This window comes from Falco punctatus (assembly GCF_963210335.1).
Source record: "Falco punctatus genome assembly, chromosome: Z".
In the NCBI taxonomy this organism is placed as follows: Eukaryota; Metazoa; Chordata; class Aves; order Falconiformes; family Falconidae; genus Falco; species Falco punctatus.
In genome coordinates this window covers 26,168,507-26,193,625 of record NC_137586.1, presented here as the reverse complement: position 1 = coordinate 26,193,625, position 25,119 = coordinate 26,168,507, and the positions used below count along the sequence as shown (strand labels likewise).

The 25,119-nt window shown below is 35.4% G+C and overlaps 1 protein-coding gene across 6 annotated transcripts in view; it reads right to left on the bottom strand.

The window, feature by feature from the left end:
- Positions 1-2,562: 2,562 nt before the first annotated feature.
- Positions 2,563-25,119, bottom strand: part of AP3B1 (adaptor related protein complex 3 subunit beta 1) — a 161,602-nt gene continuing 139,045 nt past the window's right edge. For 5 of the 6 annotated variants that reach the window (XM_080370906.1, XM_080370907.1, XM_080370903.1 and 2 more), the window contains exons 25-27: positions 22,096-22,193; positions 16,773-16,911; positions 2,563-3,315 (exon numbers count right to left, since the gene is read on the bottom strand). In XM_080370906.1, coding sequence (XP_080227032.1) covers positions 3,162-3,315; positions 16,773-16,911; positions 22,096-22,193 — 391 coding nt within the window. In that variant the 3' untranslated portion in view covers positions 2,563-3,161. Of the gene's footprint in view, positions 3,316-16,772; positions 16,912-16,937; positions 20,997-22,095; positions 22,194-25,119 lie in introns of those variants that run through there. The other variant, XM_080370908.1, reaches the window with a different exon arrangement.

Here is a 25,119-nt window from a genome sequence, read left to right as displayed (position 1 = left end):
ACATCCTATCCTTTCCAAATGGTTTGAGTTATTTTGGAATAATTGAATTTGAAAAGTCAGTTATTAAAAAAAAAAAAAAAAAGAAAAATGAAAAAAAAAAAGAAAAAACCTCTTCCTCTTCACAAGGGGAAACATACGTGTGTGTGGGAACAACCAGGAAGCAAAGAAGCAGCAAACTGTCAATCTCTCACTATGCAGAAACTTTCTCATCTGCTTGCCTGTGCTCTTGTTGCAGAATTCTTCAATCCGTAATTACCAGCATCAGTTTTAAAGCTTGGATTAGTTCACAATAATCTTGGGAGTCTCTTTGAGTTTTACTTACCTTGGGCATGCGTGAATTCAACAGCTAATCAAATTATACTCAGATTTCCTACTGATGATTTATTTCAGTTTGTAGTTGTTACCGGTTTTCCTGTTTCTGCAGGTTCCGTTGCACTTGAACCCTTCATAATTTCAGTAATTAACCCTCACCTCCCAGTCTCTAAACTGGACCTCGACAGAATTCCCTCACCATCTTAGCAAAGCCCACCTCACCAGTACTGCAATACTATGCTTTAGCCTTGCTCCTGCGTCTGAAGTTGCGCGTGTAGGTACATTCCAAGGCTGCCTAGGTCTAGATTCTCACTGAAGCTGGGTGCTTCTCGTTGCACAGCTCCTTGCTGAAAAGCCTGCCCACAGAGGTGGGAGCTGCTGCTACCTGCTGCATATAAGTCACTCTGAAGTGAATTCTAGGTTGCACTTTCGACTAGTACTCTACTTCATATCCTAATAACCTTTAATATGCCTCTATAAATGATTAAAAGTATGAAAAAAAGTGAATTAGAAGTGATACACAGCAAAACCAAGAAACTATTGCTAACTGGCTGAATTATGACTGAGTGCAACTTCCACTATTAATGTAAGGCATGTACATGTGCTCATGCTTAGGTTTTTGAAGAGCTCAGCTTTATTGTATGCAGAGATATTTTACTATTTAAATACCTGTCTTTATTTATCTCCAAGTTGCTGTTTGCCAAAGGCAGCGTCAATTTTCAAATCACACCACCAGCCTAGATATCTGTATCAAGAGTGTTTGAACCACTGGAACAAGTCACAAAGCGTAGAAAAAATGTAAATTAACACCAGAACTCCCCAAATATCCTTACTATACACATTTCTGGGCTTCACTATTAAAATGTATAAAATACTCTAGGGAGGCAGAAATTACTCAGCAATGTATATGACTTATACAGCATTAATATGCTTTCCTTTGATTTATACTGTGGTACGAGAAATAATTCTTGTCTTCTCCTTTACAAACATGGCTGAAGCTTCTGGATTTTGGTCTTTTCTCAGGAAGTGTGGTTCTGCACCTTCCCCTCACCACCTTCTCACTGAGTCTTAATGTCAAATACTATGCAGACCACTAGGCATTTTCTCTTAGATGATAATATTTCCTATGACGAATAATTTTTCATGTTTGAATAACTTTTGATACCACACTTGAAAACTGTAATTCAAGAAAAACCTTACTGCAGGATTAGGACTTCAGAAAATAATGTAAATGTTGATTAAGAACATGTATATTTCTGTTGAGGGCATAAGACTCTTGTTTCTTTGTCTGAGAAGTACCAGTGCATTTTGGGTGTTCGCAAAACCTAGCTTCTACACAGAAGTACAATTTACATAACTAAAAAAACTCAGCCCCTCTTCAGGATCTGCCAATAAACTCTACTGCACATTGGAGCTACCTTTTAGTTCTACTGAATTTTGGTAGAAAATTTTAGAAGAATTTTCCGGTGTACAGTAATGCAATATTTCTGATGAAGGCAGTATTTCCTATCATCCAGAAAGCTAAACCAAAACAGTGCCATTTAGTCAGCACCAAAGGACCATGCAAGGGTCCTGGTGACAAAGCAAGCGTACAGTTATCCAAATATCTTCTCCATGTCATGAAAACATCTGTGGCAGAGCCATGAGTTAGTAAGAAAAGCCATGTCGGAAGCAAGGAGAACTGATACAAAAAGACAAAGCTCAGCACCTTCAGTCCTACCATGTAATCTGAACATGAAGGGAAGGTCAAAACCAGTGACACCCAGGCTACAAGCAGAAAACTGAGTGACACAAAGGTTGCACAGCTGTTGGTCTTCTCAGCCCTTGAATTTCTTCTTTTTGCCTTAAGCCCTGGTTTATGCACAGGTGGGATATGTCTTAATCTCAGTTTACAAAAGAAATCTGAAGCAAAGATCTGAACAATTTATTAAGCTAGATGACAGTATTTGCCACAAAAATCTAATAATCAGTATTTCATATAATACTAATTTCTAATAATTCAATCAGTATTTCATGAAGGGGCCAATTTGAAAATAGGCAGACTGGCTTTGTTTAGTAACAGAAATGTAACTGCATAGCAGAAAACTACAAATTAGGAGCACAAACACTGGGTACTTTCACAAGAACAGTTTGCTGATGCACATGTAGTGTCCAACCTTGTTAGTATTTAATTTAATTGACCATTTATATACAATACTGGCGATCCTTGTTATCAGTTCTCTACCAAAACAAAAAAGAGGGAGCCTCTGCTCATAGCACTACTTTATTGGCATCTTAACTGAAACATTTGAGAAAATGGCAGCAGGTGGGAACAATGTTCTTAACAGACAAGTTCAGGTTTACAAGCATTTCCAGAAAGCAAACACCACTTGCTATACCTATTGTACTTTTACACTTAAGCAACAAAATCTCTCTGAAGCATATAGTTGTTGTATGCTGCTGGAGCCTACCTGCCATTTTAACTCAGTTTTCAAGCAGTGTGATTTCCCTTGAACTTTATCATCTAGTATCTGTCCACTACAGTGGGGAAAATGGATGGGGAACAAAGGTAGCGGGGGAAGGGAGCAGAGAGGGAAGGTCTAGGGTAGAACAAATGAGAAATACATTTAGAAGCGCAGATAACTGACAGTAAAATATATGTTCTTTGGTTAGCACGCAGAGAAAAAAGGAAAGGACTTGCATACATGATAGATACACACTAGCATTCTAAAGCAGAAGACAAGAATGTCAAGAGTGTATTCTTCCCCCACTGCCAGATGGAAGGGCTATTATTATAAATGAAAGGCAGCAGTAGTGGATGCCAGGCACTTTTGTTGCGTGCCAGATTCTGAAGTCCAGATGTAAGCAGGTTACCCCTGGGACAGGACAGGCTTCAGCTCCCGCAGCAGAATAGAACCAATCACGGTTTTCTCAGTGTTTATGACGAGCTGTGCTGTAGAGCTCTCCTTCAGCTCCACTGTGACTAGCATCAGTGACCCACTGTGCACAGTCTTAGCTGCAAACCTGGGAGGGGGAAGGAAAAATAAAAAATGAAAAATAAAAATCACCGAGGATCTTTAAGGTCAAAGACTGCTAATATTTCTTTCTGCAAAAGTGAAATGAGCTCAAATATAATAAAATGCCTCCAATTTCATTAATGTATTTCAGGGGATAAACCATAAAAACCTCCATAAATTCTTCAGAAAGAATTTGTTCAGCATTGCGTAAATATTTTTGCATTTAAGAAGGACAAAAACGTGTCATGCAAAATTATGTATTTAATAGTAAAAACTAAATTCTATTTAAATAAAATCTTAATGTAAACTCTGTTTCTTCAGTTCGCCTACCATACTTGTGCACACGGACAGCTGGAATTCAGCTGTAGAGAGTTTTCCATGGATAACTATCACTTGTGTCCCAAAGAAAATGCAACTATGCTAAATGGAGTAGAAAATTCCAAACCCCCAAACTGTTGTACTGTCAGAAAAGTCCATCCTCCTGCCACCGGGAATTAATTCAAACTAAAAATAGTCAAAGATATAAACATCCAACATGATAATTTGAAATGATCCTAACAGCAAGAGACCAAATCATTCTGTCTGTTATCTTCAGAATAATTAATCTTGAAATTGTGACCAATATTTCTAAATATAGTTCCTAAAAATCCTACAAAGAAAAAAAATACCCACAAAACAAAACAAAAAACTCCAAACCAAAACAAGCCTCCCCAAAATCTGCCACAAAAATATCCAACCAATCAGATAAACAAAAGTTAGGACTAATGTACTGTTACTAAATTCCAAGACATGAAGAACCCACTAATTACATGGAATTAAAAGCAAAACTAACCTTTTAAGCACCACAATTGACTGAAAAGCCATTTTAGGCACAATGAACTTCTGTCAATCCTGTTAATTCATTCTACATGCACAGCCAGGCCCAAGAGATGGGAAGGAAGAGGATGGCAACAGCCTCCTCTTCCATCTTCCACAAGGAGCACACCAAGCTTAATTTTTTCCTTCCCCCCACCACCCTTCCTTACTTGACAACAACAAAGTTGCTGCACATGGGCTTTTGAAAAAACTAACAAGTGTAGAGCAGGTCTGTGACCCAGTCTGACCCCACTTTGCAGGGCCAATCTCCTCTCCTCTTTCTGAATGACACGTGTCTGAATCAGAGCCATCTGCCTCAATTTGCGAAACATCTTCAGCCACAATAGGACCCAGTTAGCCCTGACAACAGCTCACAATACAGAAAAATCAAACTGCTGGGCTGACAGCATGCTGTGGGCTATTCAAGAGCAAACCAACTGGTCAGTGTCTCATGTCTGACAATTAGCATGGGCCTTGCAAAGCGCCTACCCAAGCCCTTGGGGATCTGTTTAATTACCATCAACATAAAAGAGGGAGTTTATCAGGAGATACTCAAAAAACTTCACTCCAGACTTAATTAAAATATTAGCCACTTAAGCAGGAAGCAGGTTCTCTTTAAACGAGAAGTAATTTCTGTCTTTTTTCTTTTTAAACTAAGCATATCAAAATCTCATAACACATTATACTAATTAAGGAAACATGGGGCACTTCCCTAATGTCACCCATCACAGGTCAATCCATTTCTTTTGTCCGGATTACAGATACATTCAAAGACCTCTCCCTTTAATAGGATGTTCTAAAACAACGTTACTACTATAAAAATTACCTACTTAGCTAGTTATATTAATGATTTCATCTATTTGCACTGCAATGTAAGAGATGACTATTTCTCTTGTTGATTTTGACAGGGGGATAATTATAGAAACAATAGTCCTATTAGTCACTTTATTTACTTAACAGTTTCGTCTTGGGACAACACAGAAGCAGATTATGTCTGAGTATGCACATAAATAGGTTGGTAGTTGGCACTCCTGCTGTGTTTCATAGCCCTGAGGCTCGATTTTACCCTCTTTTATTAAAAGCTGAAAGTGATACAAAGTCAGCCTTCTGCGAAAGCCAAGGTGGCCCAAAGTGTCACAGATGAGTTTTGCACTGGTATTTTTACGTGTACTTGCAAAATCACATGGGGGATCAACAGCACTTTTCCATACCTCTGAACAAAACATGTAACATCAATAAAAAGTGAGTTTGTATGTGGTTTGCAAGGTGCAAAGGGTCTGATACTTGGATAATTTTACACAAAGTGTCAGTATGCATGACTAGCAGTGGTTGATCGGTTTATATCAATGGTCTGGAATTGCTTAGTGAAAAAAGAACTGGAACAGAATGGGATGACCTATTTCATCATTAAAAAAGGGTGTATAGAAGGAACAACCACACAATGGGTTTACCACTGCTTTTGAACTTTGAAAATCAAATTCTGCTTCTTAAAATAGGGAAGATAAGCATGTTTGTGTTAAAACTCCCTTTAGAAACAAAATTATGTGATCTGTGAAGCTGAATACAGTTATAAAAGGATGAAGCAGTTGACTTTTGGTTAGAAGACACTAGCAGCAAACCTGTTTTCCTGATTATTTAGATGTTTTAAATATACTGGCATTGAAAGATTTTGGCTAACAGCTGCTTTTTGACTAAATATATGTTCCTGTATTTACATGTTTAGTTTTATTGTAAGTCCACGTGGATTTTCCAAAATGTGTGTTGTGCTCAACTAAATACTTAGACCAGAAACACATTAAAAAAAAAATCTTTCAGCAGCAAAAATTAATTGCTTTATATAGTAGATATTTATTCTGTGCAAGAAACTTATTTTTCCCACAAGGTCAGTAATTATTTTCTACTTTTTCTGAAAGTTGATATTGCCTTAAAGGTTAGAATTTAAATTAAAAAAAAGAAAAAACAACAACAACAACAAAAAAAACCATAATAAACCCAATCAGAATTCACAGACTGAAATAAGCCTTGGAAACTGCACTGTGGTACATTAAAATCTAGCTTGTAAATTGGTTGGTTTTAAGTCCAAAAGAGAGAATTTGACCTATGGACAACTCTTAACATAAGAAGTTTTATTATGAGCATGGTTCTGTTGCAACAAATGATGCATCAATGAATATGAAAAAAAGTAAATAAGAATACCATTCAGAAAACAGAACCAAATATTTACTAATAGTTTCAAGATGGCTGTTTCTGCTATACTGCAGTTACTTTCTAGTTTTCTTTCTGTGATAAAATTAATTCTAAAGCTTATTTTACATCACTAAAAATATTTAGGAAGATTTGCAGCTGTTAACACTTTTCCCATTTAAAAAAATCAAGACAGATTAGAAACATAACAGTGTGAGATATATTTGCTTACTCCGAGTTTTTCCAGTTTTTTTTTTTGTTAAAATATTCTGAGGATATGTGACATTGCAAAAAAAGAGGAGCTGTTCATGCATTATTTTTACATAAATATAGTACCTATCAGTAAGTAAGGAAATATATATTAGTAATCAAATTCCAGATCAACATCAATGAAGTACTGTATGTTTTTTGAAAGTCATTCAGCCTTTCAAGAGTTAAAAATCAAGTACATATTCTTTGTCATGAAAATAAGATTTGCTAATGATTATCACATAACAACATTTGATTTATAGTTGATGTAACGGAAAGACACAGTGTATCAGATACTACAATGTGAAAGCATTTGCCAAACACAGGCTTTTTAATGATGACTAGCCTGACTGCAGACTAGCAGTTATTTTTTATTTGTAGACTGAAAATAGCTACAATATACAGGAAAAGCATTTTTACAGGGAAAGGTTATGAAAATTCCATGCCAGTGAACAGACAGCAACACAGTAACTCACTCAAAATCTGCTCTTAACATTCAACATTTGAGAAAGTAAATTTACACCTGAACACTCACTATCGGGACATTTGTTTACAGCAGTGCAGGATTTGTTACACATAATTCAACAGCACTAAAACATACATTCTATCCTGTCAGGCACTCCTCTTCCTCTTTGGTTTTCCTGTTCTAGCAGAATTTTCTTCTTTTTCTGTCCTACTGCTTACCAGAAACAGTGGCAACAGCCCATGGAGGCTAAAACTTGTTTTTTTCTCTGCCCTTTCTTTAAATCTTGTACATGAAGCCTTCAATTACTGCCTGCTGAAGCAGACAGAATCCTATTAGTAAGAAAGACAATCAGAAGATGCAATGCCCTGCCCTAGCTGTAGAAAAATAATTAGTCCAAAGTTGACAAATGTGTAATCAAGTTATGCAATGAATATATTCAAAGGGGGGAAAAAATTCTGCTCTGAATTAGTCTTCAATTTACAGATCTAAGAAAAAACAACTACGAAGTACCTTCCAGTGTATCAAGTGGACAATAAAAATATTTGTATTTTCAGTAGTCTAAATCTTCACCTTAATCTACTAAATTCTATCTATGTACAGGTTTGACTTTTAAATTAACATTTCATCAAATAATTGGCTAAATTATTAATTACTTGTAATCATTCTCTGAGTAAGCCTTAAAACATGAAAAAGAAGTGTTTGGAATAGCAATACTATGTATTAGTTCTTACCTGGGGACAGAGTAAGCTTAATACTAAAACATAAGCAGAAATATACTCACAAAAAGAAGGATATTTTCTTAAACTAGTGATTTTAACCTCCAGAAAAAAACCCGCTTGTTTAACATTGGTTATTAATCATAGAATTTAATGAATATTTACCTTAAAAATATTATAATTTGACATTTTCTTTTTTCCAGTACCTTCATACAATTTTAACACTATTTTAGAATAAATTGTTCAAAATACCTAAATCATTACCATAATGTAAATATTTGCAATATTAACTCTTTTTTTGTTTAATAAAATAATAAAATAGCAAAATAAATTCCGGTTAAATCTGTACTATATTTTTACCACTTTTAGTTCTCCTGTCAAAAAAGATTTTTTGTCCTCAGTTGCCAGTGAGCAGTTGCAATATACCTCTAACAGAAATGCAGGAATGAAGTGAGTCTTCTGAACTTATTGCCCAATACATATGTTCAAAAAGAAGTTGCATGAATTTTTTGTCATCTTCCAAATTTACCTTTAGTCAAAAAATTTCAGCATTTTTATATGTAGGTATTTGTATCTCCTCCCCAAAACTTCAATAAACTAAAAGCCTGAAACCAAATATTTGCTCCTCACACCTATTGTAATTATAATTGTAATACTCGATCTATTTTGTTTCCCCATCTAGTCAGTTATTTTTATTTTTCTTAAAAGGCATTTAATATGATAAGTATTTGAGAATTACATACAGTCCATTTTAAAAACAGGCTATAAATTTTAATTTGCAGAAAAATTATTTAATTCCAAGAAAGTTCCCATACAGAAAAATAGTAAAACATTTAACTTCTTCAGAGATCTTTCAAATAAAAGATACTCTTCTGTTCGGCTATTTTAAAGTGTTAAATGTTTTCTGTTTAAACAACTGGCTCAGAAGGTTCCTGTTTGTTTTTCAAAGAAAATGCTGCACATTATTTTTCACTTTACAGCATTCAGATACAAAAGCAGTGCTGTCCTCTAGTGGACAGCAAATAAGCTACGCTAGAACAATCTATTTTGATTAACGTCCTATCTAAAATGACTCACTCATATACTTTCAATGTTAACTTCAAATTTAATTTCTTTAAGTTATTTTTAAATTTTGAGACCCATATGTAAGGTCCTTAAATACAACAATATATTTAAAATGTTAAGGGCCTTAACATTATGTTGTAGAAAGGCATTCCTGATCAAGTATTTCGTACCAGTTAATCAAAATCCTTATATGCTGAAATACATGAAACCTGCATTGATACATACAGGGCCCTTTTGTTAGCAGGGAGAAAATATCAAGGTTTTGGAACATTACGATTTGATTAAGAAATTAAGGAATATCTAGTAGAAACTACCAATTAAGTACTTTCATGTTTAAAAAATCAGTTTTCATTTTCTCCTACCATAAAAATATTTATTAAGGATAGTGACTAATCAGAAAGACTTTTAGCCCTGGCTGACAAAAATAACATAAGTGGTTAGTTTAGCGGGACTTTTTTTTTTTTTTTAAATAAAAAAAGCGCTAGAATTACTTCTAGCAAAAATTGAGAAAACATTAAGAGTTTACAACTTTTGGCTACAATAAAGCCTGAAATACTGTGGACATGGATATACTATTCCATTTACATTTCGATCTCCTACAGGTAAAGGCTACCAGAGAAACTGTTTTGCCTAGGGTATTTAGCTCTCTGATTAATTCCTACTTGAGAAACTAGGAAGCAAAATCAGGGCTGCAGGTCTACTACAAGTTTATTTACTTGGCTACCCACTGCAGCTCTCTCGAAGAGCAGAAAAAGATGACTGCGCCCCACGGATAAGGAACCACAGAAGCAGAACAGCCCACATAACTGCATCAAAGGAGCTACTGCCAGAGGTAGATTTCACTTCATTTGAGCTCTCTGACAGGCCAATTGCTTAGTAAAAAATCTTAGGAAAGATTTCTGTGTGCGCACAAAGCAGTAAAGTTCTTTAAAAAAGTCTTCCTGGATTTGTAAGACCTGTTTGTCAGCTACTGAAAACACGTTTGGATTCAAATCGTGTAACTATAAACAATTTAGATTTCTCAGAAATTTCTACACTGTGCTTACCCCCAACAGACAGGTGATAGCCCCTCCTTTCTGACACACTGGAAGCAGATGCAGTTGTTAGTTATGGTAAGCTGATGGGGTCTGATCACCAACTTTCTGCCTAAGAATTCTTCCAAATTCAGTACAAATTGAAAGATCAAAATCACAAGAGAAATTTTCCAGGTAGATCCCTTTAAATGGGGTTTTGTTCAATATAAACCTACCTACAATCACATACCTTTTCTCCCTGCATTGTGTTGCTAGATTTAAAAACATGTGGGGAGGATAACTGATTACTAAGCACACCATTCTCTGACAATCAAAATTGTCTGTAAGCAAAACCCTCTTTCCTTTGAGAATCAGTCTGCCAATATACTATAAATGGGACATGACAGGTTGCAAAATGATAAAAAGGGGTGAATACAACCAGACTGTCAGTCTGATGCACGGGGTGGGGAATAAAGACTGGGGAAAAACAAGTGTTGATCCTTGGATTTCTGTTTTTTAAGCATTTTATGCAAATTTCTGTATTGCTAGTTGCTTTTACATTCTTCAGCACTTCAATACTCATCCATTGCAATGTGCTTAGTGTCATATTACCTGATTTTTACACAGTACATTTTTGATTTTGCTAAAGGATAGTAATGCAAGTCTCCAAAAGACAGGTGGAAGATATTTTACATCTTGTTCAATGCTTTCTTATTCACAAAATCACAGGTCGTGGGTACAGTAAACAATGATGTACTACACAGCAAGAGCTGAACAAACTGGCATATCTGTTTGGTGCACTCAAGTGTCCTTAACAAATACAGATCCCAGAAGCAGCACAGTCACTGCATGCAGCTGTGGTTGAGCTCAACAGACCGGCCCCAGCAACAAGCAGAAGTGCTGTTTTGTGCTTTTTGTTTAAAAACTAGCTTGCTTGGTGCTAATTCAGGTGTCTACTATGACAACACACTAAGAAATGACAATCCTTCCTCTGCAAGTTCTGGTGATCTCTATAAAAAAGATCTATAAAAGATCATTTCTATAAAGAAGGTATTAGAAAAAACACTGTCATGATTTGAATGGAGAAGGATTTTAAAATGTGAAATGGCTGTTCTGAAGCAGATTAAGGCTTCAGTGTTGAAAGAAGCTGAGGTTTGATTTTCTCTGGTTGTCCCACATTGGGCTGTTGAAATTACAGACTTGACTGTCTCAAATTAGAGTACAGAAATTAATGCTGTCATGTATCGCAAGAGTGCTGGTCAATGGCTAAGGCCATCCTGATGAACTGCAGAACAGAGATAGGTATGACACCATGCTCACTTTCTAGCCCAGCTCTTTCCTAATTGTGGATTTCTTCCAAAATACAACAGCATCAGCAGACTAGAGTCCAATGGATTATTAAACAAGTTGAGGTTGACTAAAATTTGTTTTTCATATCCACCCTGATGGGTTCAGACATTTATCTCACTGACTGGTTGGGCAGCATGCAAGTAAAGTCTTCCAGAATGAAAGATATGGAAAAGGTGTTCTACCTTGCATCACTTTCCAGAGCCACAGTCACTGAGGGAAATAATCTACTAGAGTACAATGCATTCCCTTTAAGAAATGCTTCAGAAAGTGGAAGGCAAAGAGGTAGGCAGGTAAAGATGGCCTGATTCTCCATCCCATATTCTGACATCAGTGGAATCACACAAGCTTAAGACAAAGTGAAAGACTGAAGAAGCAAACCCAGTTTTTGATCCCAGCTCTGAACGGACTTTTCTGCAGCATGCTACTGCCAAGACAAAGCTTTTGTAACGTATTTTGCAGGTAGAGGGAAGAAATGCTTTCTAGATGTATTTCCATTATCTTCTTCCTAAGCCAATTTGCCCTGAAATGCCTCTTCTTCATGCAGAGGGCCTTATGTAATAGTAGACAATATTTTGACACTTTCAAGAGGATCAGAAGAGTATTCAAGTCTTTTTAAGATTAAAGTTAAGTCTGCAACTAGTCTTGTCATTCTATCACCATCTGTTGTCTTTTGCTATATTCAAAGCGAATAAAATTAAGATTACCTATCCTGATAGGAGGTTATGGAGCTGAAAATGAATAAAGGAAGAAAAGACCTGAGGAACTTTCAGAATATTCATCTGAAAGGAATAAGCAACACATCTTGAAAGTAGCACTAGCATGAACAGCATTTCTGGATAAATAAGGCTTGTGTTGGTTAAAAAGAAAATTACTGAAGACCTTGAGTTTAATAGTGTCTCTATCTCATCACATTTTGAAATATGGAAGAACAGCCTACAATTTTTTTTTTTAATATGTAACACAATTGTTGTGGTTTAACTCCAGCCAGCAACTAAGCCCCATGAAACCTTGCTCATTCCCACCCTGGTGGGATGGGGGAGAGAATTGGAAGGGTAAAAGTGAGAAAACTCATGGGTTGAGATAAAGACAGTTTAATAGTTAAAGCAAAAGCTGCTCATGCAAGCAAAACAAAACAAGGAATTAATTCACCACTTCCCATCAGCAGGAAGGTGTTCAGCCATCTCCAGGAAAGCTAGGCTCCATCACATGTAACGGTTACTCGGGAAGACAAACACCATCACTCCCAGTGTCTCCCCCCTTCCTCCTTCTTCCCCCAGCTTTCTATGCTGAGTGTGACATCTACAATGTGGAATACTCCTTTGGCCAGCTGGGGTCAGCTGTCCTGGCTGTACCCCCCCACCCCCAGCTTCTTGTGCACTCCCAGCCTGCTTGCTGGCGGAGTGATGTGAGAAGCTGAAAAGGCCCTAACTCTGTATAAGCCATGCTCAGCAATAACAGAAACATCCTGAATTATCAACACTGTTTCCAGCACAAACCTAAAACACAGCCCTATACTAGCTACTACAAAGAAAATTAACTATCCCAGCCCAAACCGGCACAGCAATGAATGTTACTGCCCAAGCAGAGACAGGGAACTGAAGTGATGGTCAGTAGAACAACTGACTTTGAGGGAATTAATGTCCTCAAAGATGTATGCTCTTACCTTGAAGAATGAAAATTTTGTGGTAGACTTTCCTCACTGACAACAAACAGCTGACATACTTTGACTGAAAAGTACTGGGTCCCTAAACATAGTTATTCAGACTGATCTAATTCCCTGCAGGAACAGATACTTTTCTTTCAACATCTTTGTCTTATATATTCAAGTGATGCCCACAGATGTGGTCTGAATGACAAGGCAGAAGCTTGGTGCCTTAGCTAATTCTTTTTGAAATCACTTTGTCAACATCTATGCACTCCTCAATCCAGTTCTAACCCTTCCTTTTCCAAAATATTTTTAACAAACAACAGTTCTCAGAACACTGAACTACCCTAATCACTCTTGTGAAACAGTATTTTAAGAAAAATAATACATGTTGCTTTCTGAAGTTTTTACATTTAAGGAGACTTCATACTTCCTGCTCAAAAAAACCCCCAAACACCAAAACCAACCTCTTCTGAAATTTATTTCATATTATTGCTTTTAGTAAAGCCTTTAAAACTGAAATAATGTTTCCCCTTGAAAACAAAAGCAAGAGAGAGCAAACACATGAAATAGTTAAATCCTATTAAGCCTGTGTACGGTGCATTCTCACATTCTTACAAGGCCCAGTAATCTAATAGCTTGTTTAAACTCATTTGAAGAGCAGGTAACTACACTTAAGGAAGTAAAATTGTACAGCAAATGTATTTTGCAAATATATGAATATGAATACGCTATTTGCAATACTGGCTATTGAGTTAAAAACTTTTGCAGCTATCACTTGAAATAAAACAGGTCAGAAAATAGGGTTTAAAATCGAACTCTGTTATCTGGCATTTTGTTCTACAGTAAGTTAACAGATGAACTACTACATTTCAAGTAAAATATCAAAATTCAGTAGGCCTATGGTAAAGAGAGAAAAAAATGCATGTACATGAGTGTTGCTATACTGTAATACGGACTAATATATAGCCAATGTATTTGACAGGTTCACATTTATTTCATTTTTCACTGGTGACTACATGCTCTTCTGTTGATATTTGTTTCAAGTATTTATTTTCAGATCTTCATTATATTTGCTCTGAGTGTTTTCACTTGGTGCAAAAATACAATCCTAAATAGGGTTATCAATTTAAGGAGCAGTAATTGGGTCCCACCATCATGACATCACCTTTGTCATGAGTACAAATATGTTTAGACTGAAAAAAACCAAGAAACACGCACCCGTTCATGTCCATTAGCTACACTTATATATACAATTTAATTTTGAATGAGTATATTGCATTACCAGGCAATATAAACTTCTTGGCATTGGCCGTTATTAAATAGGGCTTAATCAGTTGGGGATGACCAACTAAGAGATTAATACAATTCATGCTACACAGTGCAGAATGTCAGTTTAAAAATAGCACTACTTTTCCTGTGTAAAAGGGTATGTACTAAGAACTTCCAAGAAGTGAACTCAAGTAGTCCTCACAGCAGCATGACGAGCTGAAACAAGTTCCTGTATGCAATTTTTTCACTCAAATGCCCCTTGCAACAAACAACACAATGAAAATACTACAGAAAAAGGAAGAAACATCAGCTTTAACATATTTTTATTGAATCTGTAACTGCTTTGTCAAGGTAAAAGGTGACTGTTTACTCTCTCATCCTGAAATGGTGTACGTGTCACACAAATAAAAGATGGCACACTTCTTGCAGCCATGAGATTTTGCAAAAAGAGACTCCATTTTTGTTTACTCTCATGGCAGAGTTGATTTTATCCAGATGTATGTATACAGTTTATATATATACAAAAACATAAAAATATTTATGTTTCAGTGTTTTGAAAGTGTTCATTATCTAATCTCTATCTCAAATACTCATCCATCTACATCTAGAATTTACTTCAATGATAATGTAGCACTATTTAAGAGATGAACAGGTTCATCACAGTATCAATTAGTTAATATTCTCTTCCTGTTCTCACCAGAAACTAGGTGCAATTCTGACAACGTATTATCTGTGAATTCCAGTTACTTACGGTGAAGCAAATGAAGGAGTATTTTCTAAATACTTATCAATGCTGGACATTTCCTGTAGGCCATTTAAGTTGTTATAAACAATTTTTTTTTGTCTGATGGATGTTATAAATGCAAACTATCCTGTAACTACTGTGGCTGACCGAATACATCTTATTTTGAATCCAAAAAAAAAGAAGATTTCAGGATGCTAAAGCACTCTGAATACTTCAGCCTGACCAGAACATGCCTTCAACCATTGTCTCTGAAGAGGTGTACCCAAAAGGATGTACATCTTCAATTTCTTTACTGTTGGTCAAAGACTCTGATTTATGGAAAACCTCCACTAAAAAAAAAAAAAAAAAAAGGAGAAAGAAAAAAAAACCAGCAAGAGAAAGCAAGATCAGATTAGAAACTTTTCTATAATCAGGAAACCTGTGGCTGAGTGAAGAACTAAGCTATTATTTTAGGGAGCCTTTTTGAGACTCAGTCACAAAACTATCCATCCCTATGTGCTAAGTCTCATGTGATGGACACAGTAAAGATGGAGAACACCTGTATGCTGCATACACTTAAGCTTCTTTTGATTGACTCTCTCACCTAGTCTTTGAATTGATGTTGAAAACGCAGACTGTATAGATCCCTCAGGGATGCAACAAATGAGGACTCTTTCATGGAGGAGCAGGTGTCAATAGTGACAATCATTTCAGTGCAATTGCACTAGCTGTACCATGTTTTTATGGTGAAACAGAATTTTATCATTGACTGTATCAAATACGCAGAAAAATCCAGCTGGGTTAATGTTAATGCAATGCGATACAAATGCCCAGTGATGCCAGAAGGAATAAATGCAACAAAGAAAAATATCAGGTTATTAGTCCTGTGTAGGCTAAGAGGACTCTCACTATTCCAAACAGTCACCTCAGTTAGCAAAATTCCAAAGGAAAACAAAGAAAAATCTTTCCTTTAAAAGAAGATACTTCGCTCTAACTGAAATAGCAAAATTCATGGGGTTAAAGAGATAATTCACACTCTGGAACGGTTTTAGTAGATGCTAGGAGAGGTGTATGAATTTTCTTACTGCAAAACCAGATTAACAGCTTCCAATTACATCTTGCTGTTGTTATCTGTGTCCACTCAATTTTCCACACATTGCAATTTTCCTGTTTGTGCCAGTCACAAGTAAGAAGCCATACAGATTCATGGGAATAAATATTTTGAGTCAATCACATTAAAAGCTGTCATTAACCAGCAGTCTTATCAATTCCACTGACATCCTGTACCACAGCTTTTGTATGAAATGGACTGATCTACAAGTAACATGTTGAATTTAGGTAGGACCAGTGACTTTCTTGGCTGATCCCTGTTTTTCCTTGCATGTATATAGGAAGGACAAGGAAATGTTCTATTTAATGGTCAACCTGCATCTACAGAGAACTTCATCCAACTGAAAAAAAAAAAGGAAAAAATCAGGTTCTAGGTTTAACTAGTTGGATAACATGGGTAAAAAATTAATGTGGGAAAAACAAGCTGTTTCTCACAGATTATATACCTGGATAAGGCCACTTACTTTTGGAAACAGAAACAAAACCCCCAAAACCATACAGAAGCTCTTGAAAGTACTGTGCTTTAAAAGGCTACCTTTCCCTTTGAAACAAAACCAGGAAAGGCCAACTCCCCCTAACTATGTGCAGTAAAGTATAGCTGTCTGATTGTTCTACATACATTCAAATAAAGATCTGAGGATACTTAGGCATATGTTCATATCTGCTTCGGATTCTGTTAACATTGTAATTCAGTATCTTATGCATTAAAGGCGCGGATAATAAAATTTTCCCTAATATTATCAAATGTTGATGAATTTTTAACTAACAAATTCATATTAAAAGGTGGTTGCACTATGAATGACATGTAATCTTACCTGTGTATGTTATCTTGACCAGAAGGGACTACACCCAGGTTTGCTGCCTTCACTACCCTCTCAATTATTACAAGTCTAGTAGAGTTCTGCGGAGCAACAGCTATTGTAGCAGATGTCTCATTCATTCCTGTCAGCATCCCTGAAACATTAAGTATTTCATTATGAATACTTTAAGGTTTGCTCACTTACTAAGCATAAAACCAAAATAAGAGACTTCTAAACAAAAAAAACACATTTGCATTGAAAGTTAAATCATTCATTGAAAAAACAATTTTATAAGAAATCACGTAATTACAGTAATTTATTACTTGCAATGCCCTGTTATTAGAAACAGATTACTAATAACCAAAGAATGATATGTGTGATACTAATGCTACTGTAAAACCAAGATGGTGCTTTTTCACAAAAAGCGTAACTTAAAAGAAGGATGTAAACACAGAAATGAAATACTAAGTAAGACTCATTTGGAAAAGTCCAGCTTAAGTAAGACCATATACAAAGACACCTCGTAATATTTCAATCATAAGATCACTGCATTTAGTTATGATTTCATATCCAATTGCTAAAAATAATAATGAAATTCGGATAGTAGTCCTTGGTTTAATTTAGTTCATGAAGATAAAGTCATCACATTAGAAACTGGGAAATGCAGTTAGTATCCATCTCTCTAAAATGTCACAATAAACTATTTAATTAAAATATATTTAATATCACAACAAAATGGAACAGAAATGACAAGATTACATCCAAACATACGACAAAAAAAAGTAAAGAAAATTTTGTTTAAGGACATTTTAACAAAACCCACCACTTTTCTATCAACATCCACTGTTTAGAAGAATGATTTGCTGGACGGTTGTGTTGATTAAAACCCAACAGTAACTACAACTTAACATTGTGTGTGTACTTTTATGCTATGTTCAGAAGCTGAAAAAGCAGACAAACAACGGAGTACAGTACTTTAGGCAGAAATAATGAAGTATATGAAATCCACAACAACATGAACAATGAAAAAAACCACAGAAATCTCAAAAGGCTAGTATTTTAGGGCTGCACATACAGAGCAAGCTGCCCTAAGATTCTTAATAGAGCAATTAAAAAAATAAATGCAACATTTTGATGCCTTAGAACGTGCATCAGCTGCTGTCACAAAGTAAGAAATATCAAAGTAAAAATGGAATGGCTCATAAGCGAATAACAGGGTATTTCTGAACATTTTCTTGAAGAAAATAAAAACCAAGCATACAACTTCTATAAAGATCAGCTTTATCTTGGGAATAGAACATTCTGTTTCAAATTGTTTTAACTTCACTATTAGGCAAAAGCTTTAAAAACTACATATGCAGACTAAAACTGCTTTTAAGCAGAGCACAGGGACTGACATAACACTGCTGAGAGATGTGTGTACTCATTTAGGATTTAAACCTTCTCCATTAAGCTCTATTGAAGAGCAAATGCTGAATAAATGAATGCAACTATGTTTATGTTAAAAGCCTGTTTCCCGCAGCATGTAATTAAAGGAAATGTTGTACAAAGCCAGTACTTTTGTCAAGCTCCTGTAAATGGAAAGATGGATAGCACTCAGAGAAGTGAATGCATTGCTTCATATTTAACCTTAACACTCTTGTCATTAATGGTTTGTCTAACTTGCTCTATAAAAGACAAGGTACTGCTCCATTGAAGTAAAATTAAAAAAATCAACTAAACCATGCTTTTCAGAACAGAAGATTCATTATCGTCGACTAATGTATTGGCATAAAGCAAAGTAACATCCTATCAAGTAAGGCACACATTCAATCTGCCTTTTCACCCCCCTTTATTTTTAACTCATGCTGTTTTATTGTTATAGGCAATTTGTACCACTCAGCATGACAGTGTAAACTGAATCAAGATTAATTTACATGCAAAAGAACACTTAGGAGAGCAGCATGGTAAGCAAATGTATTGTTTCGATTGCTGAGGTGGAAAAGAACCTGGAAAGAAAAAACTGGTGCTCTAATTAAGGGGCATCAAATATGATTGCTCATGGTAGTCAAGGGCCAGAAAATAGTAAATGTCCAACCATTTAAAGAATTAGCATCTTGCTTGTTAGTAAGACAAGTTGGATATATAAATCTTAATAAAATTAGGTAAACAATTTGTTTACTTAACCAAGGTATTTATTTTTTGTTGTTCCCCCCCCCCCCCCCTTTTTTTTTAATGTGAATCGGGTATACACTTTTAAAAAAAAATCTACAAAATAATTTAAAAACACTTCTGTAGTGCGAAAAATAGTTTTATACTTAAAGTAGTTTGAACTGGCTATTTTAAAAACACCTTCATAAAAACTCTGATTAATATCCAGCTATAACAACCGCATGCCACCTTTAATATTGCTTGAAACATACGAATCTAAGAAAACTCTAGTCAGAGCAGAAAGCAGCAATTAATCTGGGTTAACTAACTGATACAATGAAATAACTGTACACATTTTTAATAATAAGAGGAAATGGAATTGGAAAAATTACACTGGTAGGTAACACAGTATGTAAGCTACCAGAGTAATCCTATTTTGAACTAAGGCAAGGGGAGTTTTGCAACTGATTTTTAAGAACAGCAGTCAAGTAAAAATTCATATACAGAGTTCCCAACAGTACATGTCTCACTTATGCAGACATCCTGCTACAGAAACTGGATTTTTCATGGGGATGTGATGTAGAAGAGGGTATAAAATCTGAAGGCCTGAAGACCTGTAAAAATATTTAACCAGAACGGTAAAGAGTAGTTGGGCAATACCATTTTTATCCACTGTTTCCAAATTGTCAGTCACAACATCAACCACTACCTCAGCTGCTGCTCTGGGGAATTACCTCATCGGAGGATTCCCCAGCTCAGGAGAGAAGGGAAGGGAAGACAGCATAGCAAGGGTAAGTGTTATCATGCACAGCATGTGAATAAATCCAGCTTTTGAGGTTCTCTGCTGCTGCCACTAGATAACCTTCACAGCCATGAATATTCAATAACCTGTCTGTTCCCCTCTCCTTATGCCATCAGGAAGAAAATGGACATATACAAATGTAACAGACAATGCAAAACAGCAGAGTGTAATTGAGTAAAGATGTGTAGCAATGAATTGTCTTCTACACAGCAGTATAATACCGGCCATTTCCTCTTTAGCATTCTTATTAGGTTACACATGCAATTTAGATGTGAAAATCCTTAAACCCCATACATATTCTCATTCTCCTCCAATAAAATATTGCATTTCTAATATTCTCCTCACTCATTCACTATTTTTTACCTATTTGTTTTGGTTGCAAATAAAATAAGGCAGCTCCAGGTACAAGGCTCAAAACATCTTATGACCAACAATGTATAAAAAAAGGAAAAAGAAAAAGCATGACAAGTGAAAAACAAGTTATATAAATAAGATTCATTTGGAGAATACAGACAAATTGAAGTTAAACACAAAATAGAATAATATATACCAACTTCTAAATTGCTCTGCATTTATTATTGCAATTTGGATTTTTCATTTAGCAAGATCACACAGTAATTCTCCCCAAATGCTAGCTGCTCCTAGATCTTTGTAATAAATACATATGTAAAATTTAGAATGGAGTCCTCTATTACCATGAATAGGCTGAAACAACTGATATCTGTAAGAAAAAAGATGCAATAGAAAAGGTTTTTAAACCTGTGGTAAATTTGCCAGCATCAAGTCCTGCATCAAAGAATGAATTCAGGAAGACAGAGAGAGCGATACAGAAATGCCAAGAGACCTTCATGGATTTACAAATACTTCATATAAACAAATTTTCAAATAGCTTTATTCAGAGTAGCCTTTCTGCTCTATTAAACATAGCAAACAGCTGCCAGGTTTATTCAGACAAATAATCAACAACCATAGAAGTAAAATGGCAGAAGAAAAAGGAATTTTGGCAACAACTCCACAGAGGACCACAGCTATTCTCCAAGTACACTTCTTCTATGTGCTCGTGGTTCTGTATGGCCAGTCAGGAGGAAAAAAAGCCCTCAGTCACAGTAAAACATAGAAAAATTCTATCAAAACATCACAAAGCAAGCAAATATAAAAACAGGGGGAGGGGGAAGAAGCACAGTAACCTGCCTTCCTTTCACTACCTTAGCTACAGTTTTTAGAAGGGTATAGCTTAAAATAAATGTGCCACAACCTTGTTCAATCACTCACCTTGGCTTGCTGAGCAGGTACAAAGCAGAGGCAGACTTTAGCCAGCAAAGGGTAAGAACAGCAAGTAAGTATCAATTGGTTAAGAAAACAAAGCACAATCCCCTAACTTTTCACTGCAGCCATAACCTTAACTGAAAATGATCTGGGCAATATTCAAATTACTTTCTTAATAATTCAAAAATACAAAAGCAAGAAATACTCAAAAGCAATAATTAATAATACACAGCATTACTCATTGGTGTTCTTGACTGCTTGACGGATATACTGAGTTTCTGAGCCTTACACTGCAATGAGACAAGATCCCATGGGTATATTCTCCTCTCAATGTGAAGAGATTTACACATGTAAATCCCAATACATTGAGATAGATGAGTAAACACTATTATATGTGAATGAATCCAAAATGTAATAGTTTTTATTTTTAAATATCCAAGAATCATATCCAAATTAAGGACAGAAGTACGGACTACTCTGTTTAACACACAGTGAAAGCTAAGTACAATTTTCTGTAATTACTTTGTATAAAATATTCAAATCACTGAAAGCTCTTGTGGAGGTTGTGTTTGGACCAGCATCAGAAACCTACACTCTTTAAAGATGCAACATTAGAAGAATGCAGACGTGTATAAAAATGTCACCTCTCTAAAATAGTATTCCAACAAGAGTATTTTTTGTTATATTAAGTGTTTGAAAGCAAAAAGATTAAAATAATCTTCAAAGTAGCTGAGAAACAGGTATATTAATAGTATTTAAAAGTAGCCTTGGAATAAAGACTAGTAAACACAGACACGATATCAATGTCTATCTGGTTTGTTTCCTTGAGCTGGGCCCCCAACTTTCTGCTTTACTGCTAGCAGGAAAGCCATTCACACTTCCAAGACAGGAAGCCAAAACTCTCTGAGGCCAAAGATTGTTTCAGGGCTTTGTGCTTTTAAAGGCACACTGAAAAGCTGCCAATACCACTGAGCATCTTTTTAGAGGTAGTTTTAAATTAAATCATTATTATCAGACTGAATAATAATAAAGACTAATACAAATAGCTATACTGGAAGGACTTGCTGTACACACTTGGAAACTGAAAGGCACACAGCCCTCTTCACATGCATTTATTGAAGATGCTGAAATATTTCTTACCTTGCTCCTTCTTAAAGTCTTTCTCTGACATAGTAACAGGCAAAAGCAGTTCTCCAACAGGGGGTTGAATGCTAACATTAAAATGATCATCCTTTGTGCTGGGAAAAGAGAAATCACAGAGAATCAGCCAGGCGCCTCAACACAGGTTAATATATATATTATCAGGTCCAAATTTACTGTAGAATCTATTAACACTGTTAAGAACTAGCTGCATGATTTCTACCTTCTTAATCCAAAAGCCTGTTTATTTCTTATGTCAATAAAGCTGATCTGTTTTCTTTAGTAGAAATATTAATACAGTATGCATGCTCTTATATTTCTGAAAATACAGCTTTTACTCATATTAGTGTTTATTTGTAATCTATAAGGCATCACACTGAAACTAAATGCTTGCAAAGGACAAAATACACATTTTACAATTCCTTTAAAAGAACTATTACTAAAAAATTCTGTCATCAGCAACAGCTGTCCCAGAAATAGAGCTAAACGTAGGAAAAGTACAACTGAAGACAAAAAGGATTACAAACCAAACAATAAATTTGGGAGTAAAAATAAAAATATTTTATCACTTAAATTTCACAGTATTTTGTATGTTTAAACATAAACACACAGCAAAACAGTTGATGTAAAAGCACACTGGAAAATCACAGAATTTGATACAGTTTCCATAATACAGAAAGTTGAAAAATTACTACAACTAGTAGTAATGCTACAGATTCCTTATTCAGAAATAAATACCATACAGTGAACTTGCTCTCCCTATCCACTCAATTATCTGAGTTCCCAACTATCTCGTCTTAGAGTTCTCCAAGTCTACAGAAACTCAAGATACATTCACTGTGCTATGTTTGATTGACTAAATGTACCGTAAGGGATTCAATTAGCAATTCTGGATCAGTACATCCAGTCAGAATCTCTGTTAATGCTTTGAAGCATGAGAAATTTTTAGAAAATAACACTTTTTTTTTTTTTTGGATGACGTACCAAATCAATATGTCAATATATGTCAACACATATTGATTGCTAATATGCTTCAGACATCCTACCTAAATATAATGATACGATCATTAGAATGGAAAATATATTTCACCAATTAATATCCATGGTATTTAAATTAACCTCAAATGTGTTACTGATTTTTTATAACTCTGCAACTGCAAAATTCTGAAATAAGTCACACTAATGGAAAAAACAGTGCTAGATCAGTAATACAAAAAACATAATGTGTCTCCCTCCTGAAGATGCAAGATAAGCCCCTGAAAACAGGAAAGCATTTTATGGTCCTATTAAAATTTTAATACTTACCATAATTACCCAATTTCACAAGCAAATACTTAGGAACTACTGCATTCTCACTTTCTGACTTCTGATATGTTATACTTACGGATGCATTCTCAAATATGGGCTTTTCAAACAAAATTCAGCATTTAATGCTAACTTTGTTGAAAATTATTAAACATACAGTGAAACAATCCTTTCAAACCTGGCTAGTATTTCCTTTACAAAGATCATTTAGGAAGTGGTGCTTTTAAAAATCTGCTTAGCTAACAAATTGTCACTTCCCCCCCCCCCCCCCCCCCCCCCCCCCCCCAGTACTTTAAATAACATCTATCTCTAAAGTCATTGCCATATGAAAGGATCAGGGATTATTTGACTTGCTGGCCTGATCACGTGCACTGTAAAATAAGAAAGTAGTACTTTTTTTCATTAATTTTTCCCTTAAAAACTGATCAAGAACTGCATCAGCTCAAGAACTGATGGATCAAACTGCTTCATAATGTTTAGCCTTCTATATATACTACTTGAACTACATGATTTAGAACTTTTCACACCACCTTCATTGTTCTTCTTCAACGGAACATTCAACCAATATTATCTTTCATATTTAAGCAAGACATGCACTACATAATTCAGCATAAAAAAGATAAACAGTTTTGTTTACAATGATTCATGTCTTAAATTGCTCAGACATGCCATTTATACATAAACTTCACTTACAACATCAATGACTAGATTGCTTTGAAATGCTTATAACTATCTTTTCACAATAAGAAGAACAAAAGCATGAGCATAGGTTGGGTTTTGTATGGCTGTAACTGCTTGACAGGACCACTTGACACTTCTGGTGTTAACAAACATTCCACTTCCCTTTCCCCTAGCTTTTAAAAAGCTAACCAATACTCTTAGATAAACCATGAACTCTTCATAGTATGCAAGCAGAAATTCTGATGGCTAGTTGTTCTTCAAACCCACTTTGTTCTTAATTTCACTTGAGCCAACATCTGGTTTACTTTGCATTACTTGAATTTCAGCGTACTTCAGTAAATTTATTTTCCAGCCAAAGAAAATCACTCTCCCTTTTAGCATTGTCTTTATTACATACTTTACAGGCTAAAAATACAGCTTTTGTTAATTATTCTGCATCTCTTATTACATCTTTATGTTAGAGTTCCAGTAAGACCTAAATCAACAAAAGTAACTTCATAGTTCCATAGAACAATTCAGGCCGGAAGGGGCATCTGGAAATGGCCTGCTCCTACCTCCTGCTCAACCCAGGGCCACCTTAGCTCACATTACTCAGGGCCTTGTCCATTTCAACTCTGAGTATCTTCAAAGATGGTGATTTCACCTGATATCTAATGGAAAAGTTTATTATTAAAATTGAGTGTTGCGGTACAACTACATGATTTTCCCCAATAACTAGTAAACTAAATTCCAGTGTATTTAACTTAACTTATTTATACTTTGGATATTCTAATTAGTATAAATGATGTTTAAACAAAAAACTGCAGAAGTGGTTTGCAGCTTGTACGTCAACATTTAAGAATCTGGCAATGAGTTCAAGCTGCACTGAACCTCTCAGGTGGTGTTGCTCTAAATTTCCTGGAAGAACAAGCTGAAGCAGCTTATCAGAAAACAAGCAAAGATTCTCAAACCAACAAAACAAAATTGGTTTTAGATTTCAAAAATTAAAGATTGCATTTTCTGGTATTAGTGAGTGCAACTGATAAGTTACATCCTTAG